Genomic DNA, 21,392 nt, shown 5'->3' on the forward strand with positions numbered 1-21,392 from the left:
AGATGAAAGCATGCTAACCGCTTTTCAGTACTTTCAGTACTTTGATTTTTTTTTAAACTGTGTACGTTTCACGGGTGTGTTCAATTTGCTAAACTCTGTACACAACACTAAGCGCCGAATGACGATACTTGTGAAGGGGTTTTGCTTTCGAACACTTCTACCCTGAATGTAATTATTTTTCTGGATTGAAGTCTTATTAATTTTCATTAATACACAACAAGATTGCCAATTTTCCAAAGTATTAAAAATTAAATTTACAATTGTGAGAGTGTAAGGATGTGTCAATCAAACCGTAATCACATTCAAACCCATCTAAAATTTTTAAGTTTCAATAACTTTTAGATGAAATGAGAATAATATTTTTGTGTAAAATGCTATTAAAAAATATATATGTCGTGATATTATACAGAAAATTATAACTCCAAATCTGTGTCCATGCACCTTTAATACTACATATATCAAATCTACTTTACGCACTGATAAAAAAAAAATAATAGTTAAAACGCATTATCAACTGACATTGCACATTGACAACGTAAAAAAAGTACTTCCTGGGAAAATCTCACCTGTCCTCGTTCATAGGTTTGCACCTGTTCCTCCCCATAGTAACCCCGTGAGACCTGCACCAACCTGGGCAAGTGATTACTGAAACTCTCATAAAAAGATTTGGGTGAATATTCAACTTTGTCCACGAGAAATTGTGAATTACTAGCACTGGTCGACATATTAATGTTTTACTGACAGTATTCCTGGTCGGGTTTTACTTCCTTGGAACAAATTTATCGAATCGAGATCGAGATCTGTAAATCCATTGATAACATGTAGAACAAGTTGTGTAATAGGTGCACGCTTGGCTGGATCTTTTTCATACGAATTTTTGAATATCAAGTTGCAAATTGTGCGACTGTCTGAAAATATAAAATGCTGCAATGGTCCATTGATGTAATTGTTCTCCATATAGGATCACGCAAGAAATTTGAAACTAAAATGTTTTTAATAAAACAATAAATGTATTTTTTGCGTAATGTGATAAAAATAACCCAATAAAGAAATTAATTTTTAATTAAACTGAATTTGAAGTCCTTTACAACATTTTTGATTGACAAAGTGGAGTTTTCGGAAACCAAGTCTTCCAAGAATCTGTTGGAATTCCAATAAGATAGATAAGACCAAATGTTTATTGTCCCCCCGCTTTACTGAAATTGGGGGATATTATTTCGGTCTGTCTTGGCTGCAATAATGTAACCCTCTCCGATTTTTTTTTAATCCGATGTTTTCTGGAGAGCCTCCCCCCCCCCCCCCCAAAAAGGGGGAAAGGGGTACATTATTGCAGCTAGGTCTGTCTGTCCATCCGTCTGTCAGTATTTCAGTCCGTCTGTAACACGTTCGTTTCCGCGTGATATCTTGAGTTTTCGAGCTTTTGTAATTGAATTTCTCACAACTCTGTATTACCTAAGAAAAACCCTTATTAATTTGAGTTCGAAAGGTCAAGGTCATAAATTTTTGTTTGTTTCAACACTTTTCAGCACATAATAGAAATCTGTGCAACGTGTTTACAAATCAAAAATAAAATCAGAATCTATTTTTTAACTATTTTTATTTCGGAAAACTTAACTTTTAATAGTTGTTTATGTAAAGACAAGCAAGGATTAAAATAAGATTTAATTTCTTAAAATGAAAATACCATCGTATGGATATTTTTCCTACTTCATGATATTCAATTCTATTCCAAATATATTCTTTTTATGTTAAGCGAATTCTAACATGTTTTTCATTTGATGCTATCAGACTTTGTAACTGTATACCACAAAACTCTCAAATAATTTCCTTACACATTAGAGAAATTGACAATCAAATCAAACGCAGTGGTTTGAGTATTTCAATATTAATACTTGTATTAATCTTCATGCTTATCTAACAGGAAAATTTTTAATGTAAACTAGATTAATATACATATATCACTTCTTCTGAAAATTTTATCAGTAATTCAATTATTCAATAGATATTGTATTCTCCATTTTTCAGTTACTTGATCTCTATGAGCTGTGTACTTAACAAAGTTGAACACTGCACTTTGCAATGTTGATTTTACAATAATGACTATGACATCCCTTCCTTGTCATTTGTGAGTTCTCTCTCTCTATTTCTCTCCTTTTTACGAGTGTTGTTTGTTCCACAGGTCTATAGCCATTGTCACAATAATATCCCCACAATCTTCTGGGAGCTGAAAAATATTACACTCAGTCAGTTAATTAAAACTTGCTCTCTGTCCATGCTCATTAATTACTGGTATGTACATGTACATTTGTATGCAATTATCTACACTGTTTATTACATGTAATTGGCCAGGAAAGGAAATATTTATTTAACAACCTATATGTATTTCTAAGTCAGGGAAACAATTTAAATTTTAATGCATACATGGTTTCTATTTATTCTACAGAACTTTTTATTTTCCAAAACAACTGTGTTATAAAACAATTAACTTAACACACATAAATATAGAGAAACAGCTTGAATTATTTTTTTCCTGAATTTTTTTTTCATTTCCTTTTTAACATTAAAGATGATACTAGCTGTTTTTTAACCCTTCTCTTTCATCTAAAAACCTGTTTCTTTAAATTTCTATTCTCCACCTTCAAATAATTTTTAATCAAATAATTAAGGACAAGATAGGGAACATGAATAACACTCGAGTTAGAAGGAATTATATCAGAGGAATGCTCTTTCAGAATGATGAAAAAGTTTATCCTAAATAGAAACCTGATTTTCATAAAAATGCCACAAAATTAGAATTGGTTTTAAGTGGTTAGTTTAAACACACAGCTTTAAGTCACAGAGAGGTCAGAAAATGGGTCAATTTTCATAATTTTTATATTTTTATGCATATTTTCATTGATTTTACAGCACATTTTGTTTACGGAAAACAATACCGTGGGCACATGACCTTGCCTATCTGGCAAAGAGATTAAATTTATAATATATTTATACACTAGTATCAGCTATATATGCAGTTTTTATGTAAAAATTTCTTTTAGGCAAGCTTGTGATATACTATGTTTTCACAAGAGCCCAAGGGCCTTGAATCGCTCTTCTCAAATATAAAATCCACCATCTATTAGGAAATGCCGGAAAATGTATTACATCTGCACCCTCTAGTGGCTTCCATGTAAGTTTGATAATATTTCCAAATTAGAGCTGGTTTTAAATAAGCATAAAATTTAAGTTCTTAACTACAAATTTTTATCAATAATTTTACAAAGAGTGTTCTTATTTTTACATCAAATAAGTAGGTCACCAGATTTGGCCATTACCCTGAAAACCCTTGTCCTTTCAAAGTTTGTTTAGATTACCAGAGATAATTAAATATATCTCAAATTTCAATATATCAGTTTTATCTACAAAAACCATAATGCCTAAATTGACAAAATTTTTTTACAATGGATTCAGGTCACCGTGGGCTAATTCTTGTTGGACAAATGAACAAAACTTGGGTTTGACAAAGTTTGATAAATCACAGGATTGGTGACATATAATTAAATATAGAAAAAAAATTGTACACCAAAATGTGTGTGATACATGATGATTTCCAAGGTTAAAAATTTGATGATTCTACTTATCGCTACCTGAGATACAAAGTGTTTAATTTTTATGGGGAACTGCTCCAATTAATAAAGTGTGATGATTCTAACCTCCATTAGATATTGAATCATAAAATGTCTGTTTTACTTTTCATGCTCAGAAGTAAGATGCCTCAACTGACAAAATTTGATGATTCTAAGCCAACAGTACCGATATAAACAAATATACCATAAAATGTCAAGTCCGATGACCTTGTCCCAGATTCTGGCAAAGAGATGAATCAGACAAATGATTAATCAGTAAAGACAAAATGCACAATGGGACCATTCCACAATATTTCTTGGATATACAAGATACCTCAATAATTTAAAATTTTAAATATACATTGTATGTTATATACTACTGTCAAAATATTACAGTGTTAATTTTTTTCCAATACAATGTGTACTACAAAGTTTGTTGATTCCCTTTACGTCCCCTGAGATATTCAAAAGTAGGTCAGTTAAAGGGGATAGAAAACCCAAGATGCCTTGAAAAGTTTGCGTTAGTTTTTGTGTGTGTTAATTTTTCCAAAATTGCAGAAGTAGGTCACCATGACCTACCTTTTTGCACCCAAGATGCATCAACTCACAAAGTTTGATGATTCAAAGATATGCACTTTGCAAAGGGATAAAATGTCAAAAGTCGTTCCCTTGTAACTTTTAATATTTTTTTTCGAAAAACCAAATATGCAGGACCTCAAAGTTTGATGATTCCAAGCCAATAAATTTACAGAGCTTAAATATAGCCATACAATGTTGAAAGAAGGTCATCGTGACCTACATTTTGTACCATTCTTGACTTACATATAAGCAAGTTTGATGAACTTTTAAAATATGACTTTACATTTGAAAACAAATCTTTTTTAAAATTTTGCACAGTGCATTGGATTGACATTTTCAAAGGAAAATACAAGAGTTTTGACAATTTAACATAATCAAAGAAAAACTAATGTTTTTAAAAAAAGCATCTTTCTGCTGAGAAACAAGGGAAATCTCTCAAATTGACTGATCATAGGAACAATTATGCTTTAAAATCAATTTACACTATCCTTGTGTGGAGAAACAAGGACCTACAGAAAAATGATGTGGTATGTAAATGCACCCTTTACAAGAATTGATGATACATATAACAAATATGTATAATAGTCATACATTTATTATATACGTTTGTCATTTTTTTATTAAGAAAGTAAGTAGATGTGACTGTCATTTATGGTTTTTAGCCAGGCTCATTGCTGGAGAGCAGATTTTTTAGCCCGGCTTTTGGTTTTGTTTTCAACAGGAATCTGCTGCTTCATCACCGCTTAATCAAATTTATGCGTTAGGAACATAGTACGTTTAGGCAATCAACTTTGAGGCAATACAAACACTGAACCACACAAATGGCCAAAGTTAGCTCTTTGAAATTGTCAAAAAATAATTAAAATACATTGAAAATATACTTTTTACCTATATTACATTAATTATTTGTTTAAAATATGCAAAAGGTTTTCATAAGTAACAGGCTTGGGTGTTTTAGTTTTTGTTTATTTTAGTTTGACCTGTGTAAATGGAAAGACATAATAGTCACTATCAAATGTTGCCTTGATTTATAATACAAATGCTCTTTGGGAACATATATTAATGACTTGTGGTTCAAATTTTGTTGCATAATTTTTTTTTCTCAAATGAAGATATCTGAGTGTGCATAATACATTTACAAAACTTTTAACAATTTTCTGTACAATTTACAATTCTTTGATTTTTGCAATTTGAATTTTTAAAATTGACTATACATTTTTTTTTTATTAATTTTGCCAGCATTTTAACATTTTCTAGCTACATTTTATTTAATTTGTAAAACTTTTTAATGCTATATAAACCATACAGATATATTTGTGTGTTATATCCTTTCAATGTCTTGTGTGAGGTACAAGGACCAGTTTTATGAAAGCACCCTTTACTGTCATAACAATACATATTGTTACATTATTATATACATTTAAGTCCGGCTTTCAGAAATTCTGAGTACTTTCATTAATGGTATTACCTTTCAAGGCATGTTTCAGGTAGAACCTCAGCAAAACAGCTGTCAAACCACATTGGTAAGGGGAGAGAATCCCAAAGGGAGTGTTTCTGAAAATGGTCAAACAATTTACCATCTCCATCCTCAGTTTTGAGACTCTGCGTTGTTTTCTGGACCTTTTAGAAAATTTAAACAATTTTTTTAATTGATAAACTGAATAAAATCATTTTTATTAAGTTCATATAGATCTATACAGGTATTTAAATTTACATGCAATAAAATGTGACTTGCAGTATTCCAGTATACACATGTTTATTCAAACATACCTTGATAATAATGTAAGTGGTGGAAAAACTTACCAGATTGGAATTACTATCTTTGGATTTCTTGTACATTTTGTAAAATTCAACAGAAATAAGGTAGGCATCAGTTAGATCTTCACAAATATTTGCCATTGTTGCTGCTATTGAAACAAAATCCTCATACTCTGAATCATACTGAATAAAAAGCATATCAATCATTAAGAATGTAGTACAAAAGTGAAAATCTTATTAAAATTTCAAAATAGAATAAAAAGTCCTGTTCTTCTTTAAAAAAAAAAAAAAAAAAATCCACCTCGAGCAAATGTGTAAAAAAAATGTATATTTCATATATTGGAGGTCCACAAACTGTAACTGTACAATAAATTATTCCTATACAAATTCAATTTAATTTAACTGCATGTACATTGTGTATATTGAAACATTGTTATTTTGCATGCGTGTAAATCTTATTAACGAAATATCCAGATAACTTAAAGAGACCTTTTGGATAAAAAAAAATGCTTCCAGATCACAGGCCTTTGGATCTCTTAAATCAGACTTTTAAAAAAATGGGTGTATGAAAAAGATTTTTTAACACGTACCTATTTTTTTGTCAGCTATCTAAAGGCCTGTAATCCAGATTAAGAAGGCACCAATGTACATGTACATTGAGAGGGGTTGTCCTCAAGACCTAGGAGCCTGGAAATTTTCCTGCCTTTGATGAGATAACCCCCTACCCCCAAGGTATTCCCCCTCATCCCCCCGTTTAGGGAGGAATCCCCAACGCCCCCTGCTATTTCTATTCTAAGGGAGAACCCTGATTGAGTAATAAATAACTGTTCAATAATAATATACCTTGTACTGCTCAAATTTAATCTGGCCAGACTCCACAAGGTACATTTTGAGGAAGACTTTACCTACAGGTGTGTTTTCATCAACATATCGTAATAGCTTTACTGCGTGATTTAAGTCATTGTATTTTTGTTTCCGTTGCTGCATCAGAAATTCATGAGAGTCTGAATTTGCACACAAAACATCTGAAATAGGAAGAAAACAAAAGGTCTAAGAAGCTATTCAGTATTGCATTGTTAACATTATACTGATGACAATTCAACAAGATGATTATCTTGTTGACATATTGTTAATATATATATACGGTGTTAATAAATCCGTATTATTATCTAAACAGTGAATAAAATTTTTGTAATCTCATGTTTTATCTAAAAATTTCACCTAAAACTAGATTGATATGCATTTACATGCAACTTACATGGCCATTTCAAATTACGACAGTACTTGTCATTCAATTATTTTAATTATCACGCTTTACTTTAATTCATATCAGCAGATAATAACCTGTGTTTGTTCAAAAGCTGTTTTGATAGCCAACACGACATGTTTTATCAATCAAAACACGTGGGCCATGGGTTATAATTCCGTCTTCTTAATGTTACCACGTGTATTTGTTACCTGCATTATCATGCGTATTGCTTTTATTCCACATTTTGGATTAAAAGAATCCTTCAAATAAATATCGAACTTACTAAAGATGTGGAAGGATATTATTTTGTCGAACTACATTAACACATACATTTCCGTATATACGCGTATTTGTATTGAAGATCTTGGGTGCACATGCACTCATCGTAAGAGCATCTATGAAAGTCATATGACGTTTATTAGAAGAACTTTAATAACTGCATTTGTTTTAATTAAATCTAACAATTTTATATCAACCTACCCTGTTGTTTTTGAAATAAAGACATAACAATTAATGTCGTTTACATTTAGCTATGGTATGGATAATCTGGATATAGACAAGGGAGGTAACTTTTAATATATATATCAATTCAGAAATCAAAAACCGCGATCATGTATGATATGCAGAAAATCGTGAAAATAACAACCCGTGAAATTATTCACCTATACAGTATCTTGTTGACATATTTTCTGATATATATTTGTATTCATAAATCATAACAGCTATTATTATCTATAAGGTATCAATTTTTGTAATTCAAGCTTACTAAAAGAACTCACCTAAAACTAATTTCCAAACATAATGTCTGTACATTGCTGGCATTGCAAATCTCAGACAAAACTGTCTTAGCTTTTCCACACTTATTGGTTTTTCCTTTAGAAAAGTCTCTAATGATTTTCTCTCCTCCACTCCACCAATTCCAAATTTATCATAATAGTAATGCTTGAAAATTTCTCTCATCAGACATAATTATATAATTCTGTCTTCTTCAATGGCAAAACATTTAGGCCATTTTGTAACCCATCATACATCCATCATATTGACTCGTAGATTAAGCAAATCTTCCGAGAAGAAAGATGAAATACATGCATTGTTTAACAGATTAATAAACAATTATAATTCAAAGATAAAAAAATATTTGATTTGTATATACATGTACATAAATTCATTACTGTAACAATGTGTTATTTTATTAGATAGAATGTTCTATCGTTAAAAGTAAAGCTACATATTTACGACCCTGAGAGCTTTTTTATTTTTAAAACTTACATGTCCATACAATATACATTGAAATTTGCTAAATGTTGAAATATTAGTCCATTTTATATTTTTTTCTTAGAAATCAAATAGGAAACTGTGAGATGCATGATAAGAAGTTTGTTAAAATTTTGTGTAACTCCTCGGATTTGTCTTTCGTAAGTTGGTCAACTTTGTTGTACCAGAGACATAGAAATGTCGAATCTACCTCGACTCCTAAGATTACCTTCTGTCGTAAGATGCTTCAGAAACTTTCCAAGATATTCAAGTTCAGCGTCTGGAAACAGTCTCTAATGCCGGAATTTATACCTGTTCCTCTCTACGCAGAGCGACATGGAGAAAACATTGAAGTGAGGAAAGCTCGACTACTCTACCAGAGCAGAAAGAGAGGAATGCTTGAAAATGGTCTTCTTTTAAGTACATTTGCTTCGAAATATTTAATTATGCAGCACCAGGTTGAATTTGCAAACTTATTAACAAACCAAGTAATGACTGGAAATTTATTACAAACGGGAAATAAGCCCACACCAGAGGAATATCAAAGTGAAATAATGGACATGTTAAGGAGCACGCTAGAAAGGGACAGGGATTGTAGAATCACCCAGCCACCATTATTTACTTGATCTGACACAATTTTAACTGTGTTTAGTGACTTGAGCATGTTGGTTTTATAAGCATGATAAGTTATTTTTAAATTGTAATGTTTTGCTTTAAATGCCTATTTCATCATTATGAATTAAAATATAAAACATGTAAAATGCATTAAAAGTTTGTTTTTTTGTGTAATTCCTTTCTTCAAACACAGTCAAATTGTATTATGAATGTTAAATATATTTTATATAAAACATCCTCATTTAATTGACTTTCTGGACTTGCATCCACTTGAGAATGTGGTAAAACAGGAAAGTACTTGCAGACTTTACCATAGTTCAATGTGAAAAGATGAACGACGCGCGATGGTTTCCAAGCAGTAGTTAATATGCAACTGGGGAATTTTGCATATGATTGACAAATTTATGTAACTTTCCATTACAAACATTAAGGGTATTGTTGTTGTCCACGAGCACTTACAAGTGGTATTTTTCAAATAATTATTTTATGAGTATGTGATGTAAAGTCAAGGGTTATAAAGTAAAATGAATTGAAATGAAAGACCCTGCCTCGAAATTGTCAAATTAGATTTAACTTTGCCCAAAAAAAAAAGTATTTTTCGATGAAAAGTCATTATTCAAAGTAAATATATAATGACTCTCATTAGTGACAATACATGTATTGACTTTCTGGACTTTAGTCACTTTACAATTTACGACTTCCAAAACGACTTTTAACTCAGTCGTTATTACGTCTTTTACAATTTTATCTTTTCATTTTACTAATATGATCCTTACTGGCTTTAATCATGTGTTAATAGTTAATCATTAACTTTGTGGATAATGTTTTTCAAAAGTTCTTCATCAGAGATAGCTTGGGGGGGGGGGTTAATCGATAAAGTATTTTTTTTATCAGTCATTAATTTTTAATTACATGAATATTTATTTCTGATTGAATTTGTATGTGTTATTATAAATCTTTAAAATGCGTGTTTATATTAAAAAATAAGACTGAGCTATTTTAAATATTTTAAATCAGTCCTAGTTTGAACATTCCCAAAAGAACTATCATTCTATGTCCTTCTTAAGAACTCTTAAGATCATCAAGTTTTGTCCTTAAGACATATCTAAATTAATATATTAGGAATATACCGACATCATCCATACACTTGTTAACAAAATAAACTCTTACGTGCCGGGTTTTCATATATCTAGTTTTACCGAATTCAAGATGGATGCCCAAGTTGGCGCAAAATTTGACATTATGAAATCTTGTTCGAGAAATTGTTATTTTACGATATCAAAATAGCAAAATTACATGAAAAAGCAAGTGCTGTTTTAGCAGTATTCGAGTAACTTAAAAAAGTTTACATCTGTATCTAAAAGAATGTAACACAAGAGGTAGGTCAAATACAAATATAAAACGTGAACTAATGGGACAGTGATGTATTTGTGAACGCAAAGGAACCATCATAAAGCCCCTCCATGTTTGCTGCCAGCGATGGAAGCGATCAAGATATGTCCACAGATTCCAACACATCAATACTTCCCCAGATCCCGATGGACTCGGTTCAAAGTTCACCTATTCGAGGCGGGGTATCACAACAGAATCGGAGATCCCCGACATCCCCTTCTAGCTCAAGAAATCAACAGACATTGGAGGGTTTCTTCATCGGGAGGCGACAGAGTGGAGGGGGTGATAACAGACCCTCGGTTAATCTTAGCTCAGCTCCTCCTTTACCTGTGTTCAGCATACCTGAAGAATCAGGTGTGCCAAGGGCAGTAGTAAGGCCAGTGGTAAGTTGCTTGTAGGTAATTAGTTACGTCATGTACCACAGGAGTTACAATAGCTACGCATAGCTCATCCGGCATGGCTTGGTCAAACGAGTGATTTCCATTGACTTTATTGATAAAATTGCAAACTTTACACATTAGAACACTAGAACAGATTGAAGGGATGATGTATTAAATACAATGAAAAACTTCAAAGTTTACTTCAAAAGATAAAATTAAATGCTCTATAAATATGTCTGAAGTGAAGAGTTGGTAACTAAATGAAAATAATGTCTATTGATTTAGGTTCCTGGAGAGGAAAATGTGGACAATACTGGGGACAGATCACCTGAAGTTATATCTAGTGAAGAGGAAGATTCAAGATCGTCATACCAAGATGTGGTATCATCACCTATGCCTGCATATAAAGAGATTTTATAATATTCTACAAAATGTCAATTATTTTCTTTTATTTAGGAGATATATTTTTAATTAGAAATAAAATCTTTGCTGTCAATCTTCAACAAGGTTCTAATCTAAAGCTCTCATATATAAAACAAATAATAGATCAATGCAAGTCAAAGAAATGAAAAGAGGAAAAGAATAAAATATTTTGAATAACAAACATATATACAATTAAAATTTTTAGGAAATTCTTTCTAACCCTGAGGAGGAAAATTCCAATTCATCCCAAGAAAACCATCCATCAGTGGAAAATCCAGAACAAGCAGGACCATCTGGTGACCAGGACACTGTACAGCAATCTGCCCAGGGCCAACAAACCACGGCACCTGTCCCAGCAGCTAATGTACTATCAATACAGGCAACCACCAGCTCTCCATCAGATTTCAGAACTCCTAAACGAAGGAGGGTAATGTCGACTCCAGAAAAACCAGGGGGAGCAACAGGTGGACCAGAGGATGACACCGAAGATGGAAATGTGAGAGGATTACAAAGTTAAAATTTAGTGTTATTATTATGCACTTTTTAGAAATCACTATTTGAAGAACTCCCATAAAATTCTTTTACAATGTAGAAATTTTCAGGTATTTTAGATTCAGATGAAATGCCTGCATTTTATTTAAAGCCATACAAGTTAAGAAATTTATTTACCTGTAAAATGTTTGTGTTTATAAGAGACCAATACCATTGAATTTTATTTCGTATTAAAAGGAAGAGGTAAAATAATAAAAATAATTGTTCATAATCATATATTTTAGTGTTGCCCTATCTGCTTTGAAGAATGGTCAACTTCAGGATCTCACAGACTAGCATCTCTGAAATGTGGTCACTTGTTTGGACAAAGGTGACTTTGCATGTGTTATCAATAATCATGGTAAAATTTATTAGCAAATACATTTTCTAATCATTTCTGTAATATTGAAATGACAACTTGGTTTATTTTAGCTGTATAGAGAAGTGGTTGAAAGGTCAAGGTGGAAAATGTCCGCAGTGTAACTGTAAAGCCAAAAGACAAGACATAAGAGTCCTGTATGCCAAGTCACTAAAGGTAATGCAAAAAAAATAATTCTCACTTCGTTCGTCCGAATATAAATTAAGTGCTAAATAATCAACAAACATGTGTCGTAAACAGGATGCTGCGCGCTAGCTTTTTATTTTCAATATACAATATTCTCTCGATCCAGAAATACTATATATGATGACCATCAAGCGAAAACCACCCTTATGTGCATTATGACGTTATCGAGAAAACGAGCGCTAAAGTTGACGTCATAAATATTTGCCGAATTTTGCAAATAAGTGCAGTGTGAAGACGCATCAATAATTATAATATTTCTTCATACAGTAAATGCTTATACTTAACAACATAATAAGTAGTCGTAAATATAATAACAAATCCACTGGTTAGTATGAAAAAAAATGATTTACATCAAACTGAAGGTGAAAATCCTTTGAAGTAGCGAATACCACGGTCTTCGCTTTTATTTTCATTTTCGAGGAATATTTTCTTTTTACTTCTAAAACACAAATATGGGGGAGAAATCGCATATTATCTTTTGACTAGAGCAGCAACAAAATGGACGTAGATCTACTCTTATTCAACATTATTTTTGTCACTATTAATTGATATTTTTTATATTTATGATAAAAAGCATAGAAAGCCTAATCAAAGTGTAAAGCCAAGGCGTTGGATTTCATACAAAGGTGTGTAAGTTTATTGCAAACTAAACAGCGTTATGTACCAAAAATCAAAAACAAGCTTCAAGAAATGGGGAGGCGGGTCACACAAATATAATTTATCAGTATATAATTGAAGTTGGATAACAAAGCCCTCAGTACAATTTCACCGGAAAAATATACATGTACTTGACTATGACAAATGAAAAAGTTCGTTTTGTTTTGCTATGAAAAAGTTCGTTTTGTTTACTTTTTAGCTCACCTGAGCCGAAGGCTCAAGTGAGCTTTTCTGATCACATTTTGTCCGTCGTCCGTCCGTCTGTCCGTCCGTCTGTCCGTCTGTCTGTCCGTCTGTAAACTTTTCATATTTTCGACTTCTTCTCAAGAACCACTGGGCCAATTTTGACCAAACTTGGTACAAAGCATCCTTGGGTAAAGGGGAATTTAAATTGTTAAAATGAAGGGACATATCCCCTCGCAAGGGGAGATAATCAAGAAAAGACAAAAATAGGGTGGGGTCATTAAAAAATCTTCTTCTCAAGAACCACTGGGCCAGTAAAGCTGAAACTTATGTGGAAGCATTCTGGGGTAGTGTAGATTCTAAATTGTTCAAATCATGACCCCCGGGGGAAGGGCGGGGCCACAATGGGGAATCAAAGTTTTATATAAAAATATATAGGAAAAATCTTTAAAAATCTTCTTCTCAAGAACCACTGGGCCAGAAAAGCTGAAACTTATGTGGAAGCATCCTGGTATGGTGTAGATTCTAAATTGTTCAAATCATGACCCCCGAGGGAAGGGCGGGGCCACAATGGGGAATCAAAGTTTTATATAGAAATATATAGGAAAAATCTTTGAAAATCTTCTTCTCAAGAACCACTGGGTCAGAAAAGCTGAAACTTATGTGGAAGCATCCTGGTATAGTGTAGATTCTAAATTGTTCAAATCATGACCCCCAGGGGAAGGGCAGGGCCACAATGGGGTATCAAAGTTTTACATAGAAATATATAGGAAAAATCTATGAAAATCTTCTTCTCAAGAACCATTGGGCCAGTAAAGCTGAAACTTATGTGGAAGCATCCTGGTATAATGTAGATCCTAAATTGTTCAAATCATGACCCCCGGGGGAAGGGCGGGGCCACAATGGGGTATCAAAGTTTTATATAGAAATATATAGGAAAAATCTTTGAAAATCTTCTTCTCAAGAACCACTGGGCCAGAAAAGCTGAAACTTATATGGAAGCATCCTGGTATAGTGTAGATTCTAAATTGTTCAAATCATGACCCCCGGGGGATGGGCGGGGCCACAATGGGGTATCAAAGTTTTACATAGAAATATATAGGAAAAATCTTTGAAAATCTTCTTCTCAAGAACCACTGGGCCAGAAAAGCTGAAATTTATGTGGAAGCATCCTGGTATAATGTAGATTCTAAATTGTTCAAATAATGACCCCGGGGGGTGGGTGGGGCCACAATGGGGAATCAAAGTTTTATATAGAAATATATAGGAAAAATCTTTGAAAATTTTCTTCTCAAGAACCACTGGGCCAGAAAAGCTTAAACTTATGTGGAAGCATCCTGGTACAGTGTTGATTCTAAATTGTTCAAATCATGACCCCCAGGGGAAGGGCGGGGCCACAATGGGGTATCAAAGTTTTACATAGAAATATATAGGAAAAATCTTTGAAAATCTTCTTCTCAAGAACCATTGGGCCAGTAAAGCTGAAACTTATGTGGAAGCATCCTGGTATAATGTAGATCCTAAATTGTTCAAATCATGACCCCCGGGGGAAGGGCGGGGCCACAATGGGGTATCAAAGTTTTATATAGAAATATATAGGAAAAATCTTTGAAAATCTTCTTCTCAAGAACCACTGGGCCAGAAAAGCTGAAACTTATATGAAAGCATCCTGGTATAGTGTTGATTCTAAATTATTCAAATCATGACCCCCGGGGGAAGGGCGGGGCCACAATGGGGAATCAAAGTTTTATATAGAAATATATAGGAAAAATCTTTGAAAATCTTCTTCTCAAGAACCACTGGGCCAGAAAAGCTGAAACTTATGTGGAAGCATCCTGGTATAATGTAGATTCTAAATTGTTCAAATAATGACCCCGGGGGGTGGGTGGGGCCACAATGGGGAATCAAAGTTTTATATAGAAATATATAGGAAAAATCTTTGAAAATCTTCTTCTCAAGAACCACTGGGCCAGAAAAGCTGAAACTTATGTGGAAGCATCCTGGTATAGTGTTGATTCTAAAATGTTCAAATCATGACCCCCAGGGGAAGGGCGGGGCCACAATGGGGTATCAAATTTTTACATAGAAATATATAGGAAAAATCTTCTTCTCAAGAACCACTGGGTCAGAAAAGCTGAAACTTATGTGGAAGCATCCTGGTATAATGTAGATTCTAAATTGTTCAAATAATGACACCCGGGGGAAGGGCGGGGCCACAATGGGGAATCAAAGTTTTATATAGAAATATATAGGAAAAATCTTTGAAAATTTTCTTCTCAAGAACCACTTGGCCAGAAAAAGTGAAGCTTATGTGGAAGCATTCTGGGGTAGTGTAAATTCTAAATTTTAGGAATCATGACCCCCGGGGGAAGGGCGGGGCCATTATAGGGAATCAAAGTTTTACATAGAAATATATAGGAAAGATCTTTGAAAATCTTCTTTCAGGAACACTGGGCCAAAAAAGCTGAAACATATGTGCCCATGGAAGGATCATGGGGTAGTGTAGATTTCAAAATGTCTAAATTATGATCAGTGGGGTAGGGTGGGGATGCATTATGTATAACAAGGGTGAAATCTGGTAAAGAACAGAATGGTCAAAGCTTCTCAGGTGAGCGATGTGGCCCCTGGGCCTCTTGTTTATTCCATGTAAAGAACCCCCCCCCCCCCTAAAAAAGAAATAAAATATAAATCGCTTCCTATGTGTCTGAAATAATCTACATGTACAAATACCGCAAATGAAGGGAAGTAACCTGCATTATATTTATTTATTGTTACCTGGCAACAGGAAGCGTTCAGTGTTCACACTTCCTTCAAAGATTTTTCGGTATCTGTGTATATCTTATTTGCATGTTTTTGATATTAATTTAGAGGGGAAAGTAGGAACTGTTAATTGTTCATTCTATTTTATATTTGCTAAAATGAGTTAAAAAAACAAATTGATGTAATATTTTTTTTATTTATAAATTATAATGCAACATTATGAATCCCTTGATCAGTTAATCAAAGACGAATGCAGCCAACATGTTTTAGGAAAAGATGAGAAATCATCATGAAAATGAAATCCTTTAATCTCTAAATTATGTTGTATCCTAGTACTACATGGTTTGGGGTGGGTATAAGCAACTTATACTTAGATTAGGTTATAGAAATTAAAATAATTAAATTGATTCAAATAAAACTTGAAAATGATGAAATACCGGTATTTAGCATGTGGCTAATACTGTAATACACGTAACTCTATAATTAAGCTATTATTTTTAATGTGTCATTTAATCAACCAATCAAACCACAATTACACAACTGTACGTTTTTAAAAGGGGGCAGCCAGAGAAAAAAATAACTTACCTGAAATAATGTTAACAAGCAAAATGTTCAAACTCAAATCCTATTTCGTGCCGGGGGGGGGGGGATAAGCCATCAGGAAGTAGACATTAACACCATATTCAAGGCTGTTTTTACAACCCATTGCACCCCTATCAACAGAATTACGACAGGTGCATTATGCACGGGACTATTCTTATGAGATTTCGATTCTGCTCCACGTGCATGTACATGTATGACAAGTTGACGTGCAGTATTTTCGGTGTACATATTTGGCCATGTTTGGTATACTTGGTACATGTACATACTATTAGTATAATGCTCTCTCTCTCCTTCTCTCTCTCTCAAAAGGATTTGTTTTTCTGATTTTTGCACAAATTGTCTCACGTCTTATGTCGGTCAAAAGCTCTACAGAGCTTATGTTTCTGTTATAAAAATCCGACTCAAAATAAAAATTTTCTGATTCTGAATTTTCTGATTCTGTCACTCTCGATCCGCATTCATGTCCAGAATTTATGTGCGAGGATCGTATATTTTGCTCATTGTTTTCGAAGGTGTATTTCAGGGAAACTTTTAGATTCTCTAGGCGAAATCAGGTGTTATTTAAAAGTGTACTTGGGACAATGCTTCATGTATCATTTCTTTTCAACAGATATAAAAACAAATGTCACGCCAGGTGCACGAAACGCGTGCTTACAAGAGAAAGCAGCCATTACCCATCACTCTAAATTTAACGTTTTAAAAACTTTATCCTGTGCGGAATTATCATCCTGAAAAATATTTTTCTTTTATTAAAAAAAAATATGGACCCTAGCCACACTGCAAATTACAAATTCACTCCTGGTAATGCATTTTTATATGCATAGCTGAAACAAATACGCATGATGGTAATGTTTTAATTGTCTTAATTTTAGAAAAAATTGTCGTCTATTAAATAAGCAGGAAAAAACACATAGTCAATTATTTTCAAAGAATTAATTCTTTTTTACCTAAAAGAGACATTCATTCATCATGGAGACTTGCTATCAGTCAAAAATTTTACTTCATATGCAAGCCCTGTACATTGATAAAAGGTGGTGGATGTTGGAATTCCTTTAATAAGTATTATATATAGAGACGGAAAGAAGTTTATTGATTTGTGAACTTGCTTTCCACCACAAAGCGCAACAAATGCGCATTTTCAGAACATAAGAAAGGGGGGGGTTGTCCTTTGAATTACTGGAAGTTTAGTGCCAATTTTAAAGTTTCAGTGGGTATGAATTATATTGCAGCAATGTGTATTATATGCATGTTTAATGCAGTGTCAGAGATGACAATTACTTTGTTAAATATCATGCCATTTGCGTGAGATTAATAGAAAGATGCAATGGAATCTCTGTTCCTCAAACTGCTCCAAAAAAGAATAGATTGATTTGAAAAAAAACCACAAGGACAGAAATTATTTTCGACAAAAGCCTTGATTTAATTTATGTGTGAAATAATATACTTTCTCTCTCATCGCGGGTTCGAATCCCACCGCGGGACGTGGAGACCGGTCCTTCGGATGAGACCGTATAAATCAAGTTCCCGTGTCGCAGTAGGCGCTGGCACGAAAAAGATCCCTACCTGCTCAATGGCCCTCAGGACAGAGTATAATACAAAATGTTTCTCCACCGGAAAGCAGTGGTGTCTCCATATGAGTGAAACTTTCTCGAGAGAGACATTAAACACTATCTAAATTTAGATATCCACAACGTTCATGTATTGTCGATTCGCAACAGTTACTTTCATTCATATGTCGACTCGACATACCATGATCATGCAATTGTTCGAATTGTTCAATCATAAAATGACGAAAAAAAAAACTTCTGAAACAAAAGAGCATTCAAACTATCAATCTGATTTGAACTGTGAACATGTATTTCTTTCTTTTTTTTGGGGGGGGTGGTGGTGGCATAAAAGTCTTTAGTATTAGTTGAATCTGAGTTTTCCGTCGAGATTTTACGAGCATAGACCATATAAACAATAAACCTCCTCCCCTAAAAAGAAAAATAAACTGACAAAAATGATTGTAATAAAAGAAACAAAACATCTGCTGGTGTCTCTTTTTCAAGGTGTTGGGGGTAAAAAAAAAACTGATATTTCTTCTAAAATGCTAAAATTATCGATCTTAAAAAGTGACAATAACAATATAATTAAATAAAAGTCACTTATGTAATGTCATTTGTTGTCCAAGGTGATTTTTTCTTGTGCAATTTTTACAATAAAACCATGGAAATGTGGGAACAAAAAAAAAATTACGTTGTCCGATAAAACACGGCGTCATAACGAAAAATAGTACTTTTTATTTGAAAAATTTCACTAATATTTAGTCTTTGAACAACTACATGTTATATATCATTTGAAAGAGGAGAAAATTGTCTATCAGGATCATTAAATAACTCAAAATGTCAAAATTTTCACTTAAGGGTGGTTTTTGCTTGACGGTCATCATATACATGTCAATTCCAAATTATTTACAGAAGATTCCATTTGTACATTGTCCATTTTTTGCACAAAATGTTCTTATACACAGTGTATGTTATATACCATCTAACTTGATATTCCAAGAACCGAGCGAGCATAGATAAACGCCCACCTCTGCAAACTGATATTTATACCAACAAATCATGTGACCCTAATTTCGAACATGCCACAACTACGGCTGCTTATAAGTATAATATCTGTATGATGCATTGCTTTGTAAGAACTGAATGAAGAGGCCTTTGAACGGGGTAATAAGTGTGTTTAACTTATTTATTGATAGTTAACTTATAAAGTTGGTATATCTGATTTAGGGCTGGGACGATACAACTTTTTCTATATCGATACGTATCACGATATTTGAGCCATGATACGATATGTATCACAATATGTTTAATTGCATATAAAATCCTTTTTTTTTTGCATTGAAATAAACAAATTATTTCTTTGCAAATGAGAATAATTCATTCAAAATAGTTGTTTACATGTTGTAAAACAGAAATATTTTACTCAAATAGTGTTAATTATTATTTATTTCATATCTCTATTTTTATTTAACTTATTTATTTTATATGTTAAACCCCAAATGTTAAATAAACAAAGAAAAATAGAAGTCAGATTTACATGGGCGATATTTTGATATTTCTTCATATGTATCGATATGCGTATCGTCCTCACCTGTATCATGATATATCGATATATCGTCCCAGCCCCAATCTGATTAATGTGTTCATGTTGCATGACTGTTTAGAATATTGCTGTAATTTAAAAAAAATACTGTCTTGACAGGCTGTAGATACAACCGAGCGTGACAGAGCTCTACAAGACCTAGAAAAAGAAAAGGAAGTTCGTCGGAAAGTTGAAATGGAGGCTGCTCAATGTCGCCTGCAGTACCAGATGGCTATAGAGGAATGTAACAGACTAAAGGCCGAGATAGATAAACTCAAACGTCAGTTACAGAGTACAAGGTGAGTCATAGAGGGATGTAACAGACTGACAACCGAGATAGATTAAATCAAACATCAGTTTCAGAGTACAAGGTGAGTAATAGAGGAATGTAACAGACTGAAGGCTGAGAAAGATAAACTCAAATTGTCATTGTAAATGTATCTCAGTTTATTTCACTGCATTTGTTATTTTATCCATTTCTTCAATCCTGATTTCAGAGTGATTGATGTATCTGTGAAGACAAACAATAGCTGGCAATGTATTCATGTTTCTGTTTTAGGCTATTCTAGGAATAAACTATTTTAGATTTTGAAAAATTTCAATATTTTGAAATTGTAGGTCAGATTCTTCCTCAGGTGCTGCACAGTCTCAATCTCAGTCAAGAGAAGTCAGTGGTCACTTTGTGCCGGACAAAACCATCAAAATCTGGGAGGTGAGATAGTGAAACACTCATCATTAAAGCACCTACTGTTAAAAATTTTATTTAATAGTCTTGGCAATATACCGTATAGCAGGTTTTCTTGGTGGGTGTAAAATTTGGCATTTTGCCTGCTTAAATTTAAGCGTAATTTATTTTGGTGGAAACAGGGTTTTAGCTCTTTGCAGATAAACACTAAAAATAGTAGTGAATATTTTAGGGATTAAAATTTCAGCGGACTACCATCAAAACACCAAAATTAGCACCCCGCTAAAATAATCTGCTATACAGTACTTTATATGTTTGTCAATAAATATTATATTGACAACATTCTTCCTTCTTCATTATAACAGTTAAGAAACTTGAATATGAATTTTAAGAATTATTGATTATGATCTATCTTTGCAGGCTGGTAACTGTCGTGTGATGTCGTACACTCCCTCCCTGGCCACACTTGTTGTCTCCCAGCCGTCCTCCAGTCCCCTTTTTCCCGGATTTGGCTTCAAAAAGGCAAGAATTCATTTAATTTTGGCCAGTCAGTTGTAAAATGCAAAAAGGGCCTACCTGTACTAATTTAATATTCTTATTTAATTCATTTCCAGATTAGCACTATGGATTTTAAAACCTCACAGTACCTGACTATTCACAGTAAGGCAATCCGAGACTGTTGCTTTCATCCATTTGTGGATGATGGAATCTTGCTGAGCTGTGGATTGGATAAGACGGCTAAAATGACAAGTGTCATCAGCAACACAGTCGTCCAGACGTAAGAAGTGATCAACCAGATCATTATTTGTAATTATGGGGTCAGGGAATTAGAAGGGGGATATTTTTATTCTTTAAGGTTCATTATACCCCCTGCAAACAAAGTTTGGGGGGGTATATAGGAATCACCTTGTCCGTCTGTCTGTCCGTCTGTCTGTCTGTCCGTGTTTACGAGAGTGCATTTATTGGGTATTTTTCATGCCAAGATTGTACTTATTGGGTACTTTTTGCTTATTGGGTATACCCA

At 33.3% G+C, this 21,392-nt stretch overlaps 2 protein-coding genes and 1 pseudogene across 2 annotated transcripts; 2 read left to right on the forward strand and 1 right to left on the reverse strand.

Annotated features, from left to right (window-relative positions):
* Window positions 1–566: 566 nt before the first annotated feature.
* Window positions 567–8,524, reverse strand: LOC134274321 (TBC1 domain family member 7-like; annotated as a pseudogene).
* A 163-nt stretch (window positions 8,525–8,687) lies between these two features.
* On the forward strand, window positions 8,688–9,071 carry LOC134274319 (succinate dehydrogenase assembly factor 2, mitochondrial-like). Its single transcript, XM_062756590.1, has one exon. The coding sequence runs from the start codon at window positions 8,688–8,690 to the stop codon at window positions 9,069–9,071; it is 384 nt and encodes a 127-aa protein (XP_062612574.1).
* Window positions 9,072–10,487: 1,416 nt separating this feature from the next.
* LOC134274320 (E3 ubiquitin-protein ligase RFWD3-like) lies at window positions 10,488–21,150 on the forward strand. The gene is made up of 9 exons (XM_062756591.1): window positions 10,488–10,835; window positions 11,118–11,213; window positions 11,461–11,751; window positions 12,032–12,117; window positions 12,219–12,321; window positions 19,804–19,982; window positions 20,302–20,395; window positions 20,789–20,890; window positions 20,983–21,150. Exons 1-9 carry the CDS (start codon window positions 10,524–10,526, stop codon window positions 21,148–21,150), a joined length of 1,431 nt encoding a protein of 476 aa, XP_062612575.1. The 5' UTR covers window positions 10,488–10,523.
* Window positions 21,151–21,392: the final 242 nt, after the last annotated feature.

This window comes from Saccostrea cucullata, unplaced genomic scaffold, assembly GCF_032062105.1.
Source record: "Saccostrea cucullata isolate Sc308-1 unplaced genomic scaffold, CSIRO_AGI_Scuc_v1 ctg15734, whole genome shotgun sequence".
Taxonomy (NCBI): domain Eukaryota; kingdom Metazoa; phylum Mollusca; class Bivalvia; order Ostreida; family Ostreidae; genus Saccostrea; species Saccostrea cuccullata.

Bases quoted from the DNA above. Each gene is read 5' to 3' on its own strand.
- LOC134274319 (XM_062756590.1), top strand. From the start codon at position 8,688: ATGCTTCAGAAACTTTCCAAGATATTCAAGTTCAGCGTCTGGAAACAG.
- LOC134274320 (XM_062756591.1), top strand. From the start codon at position 10,524: ATGTTTGCTGCCAGCGATGGAAGCGATCAAGATATGTCCACAGATTCC. The intron at 12,118-12,218 runs GTGACTTTGCAT...GGTTTATTTTAG, and splicing joins GGTCACTTGTTTGGACAAAG to CTGTATAGAGAAGTGGTTGA. The intron at 12,322-19,803 runs GTAATGCAAAAA...CTGTCTTGACAG, and splicing joins TGTATGCCAAGTCACTAAAG to GCTGTAGATACAACCGAGCG.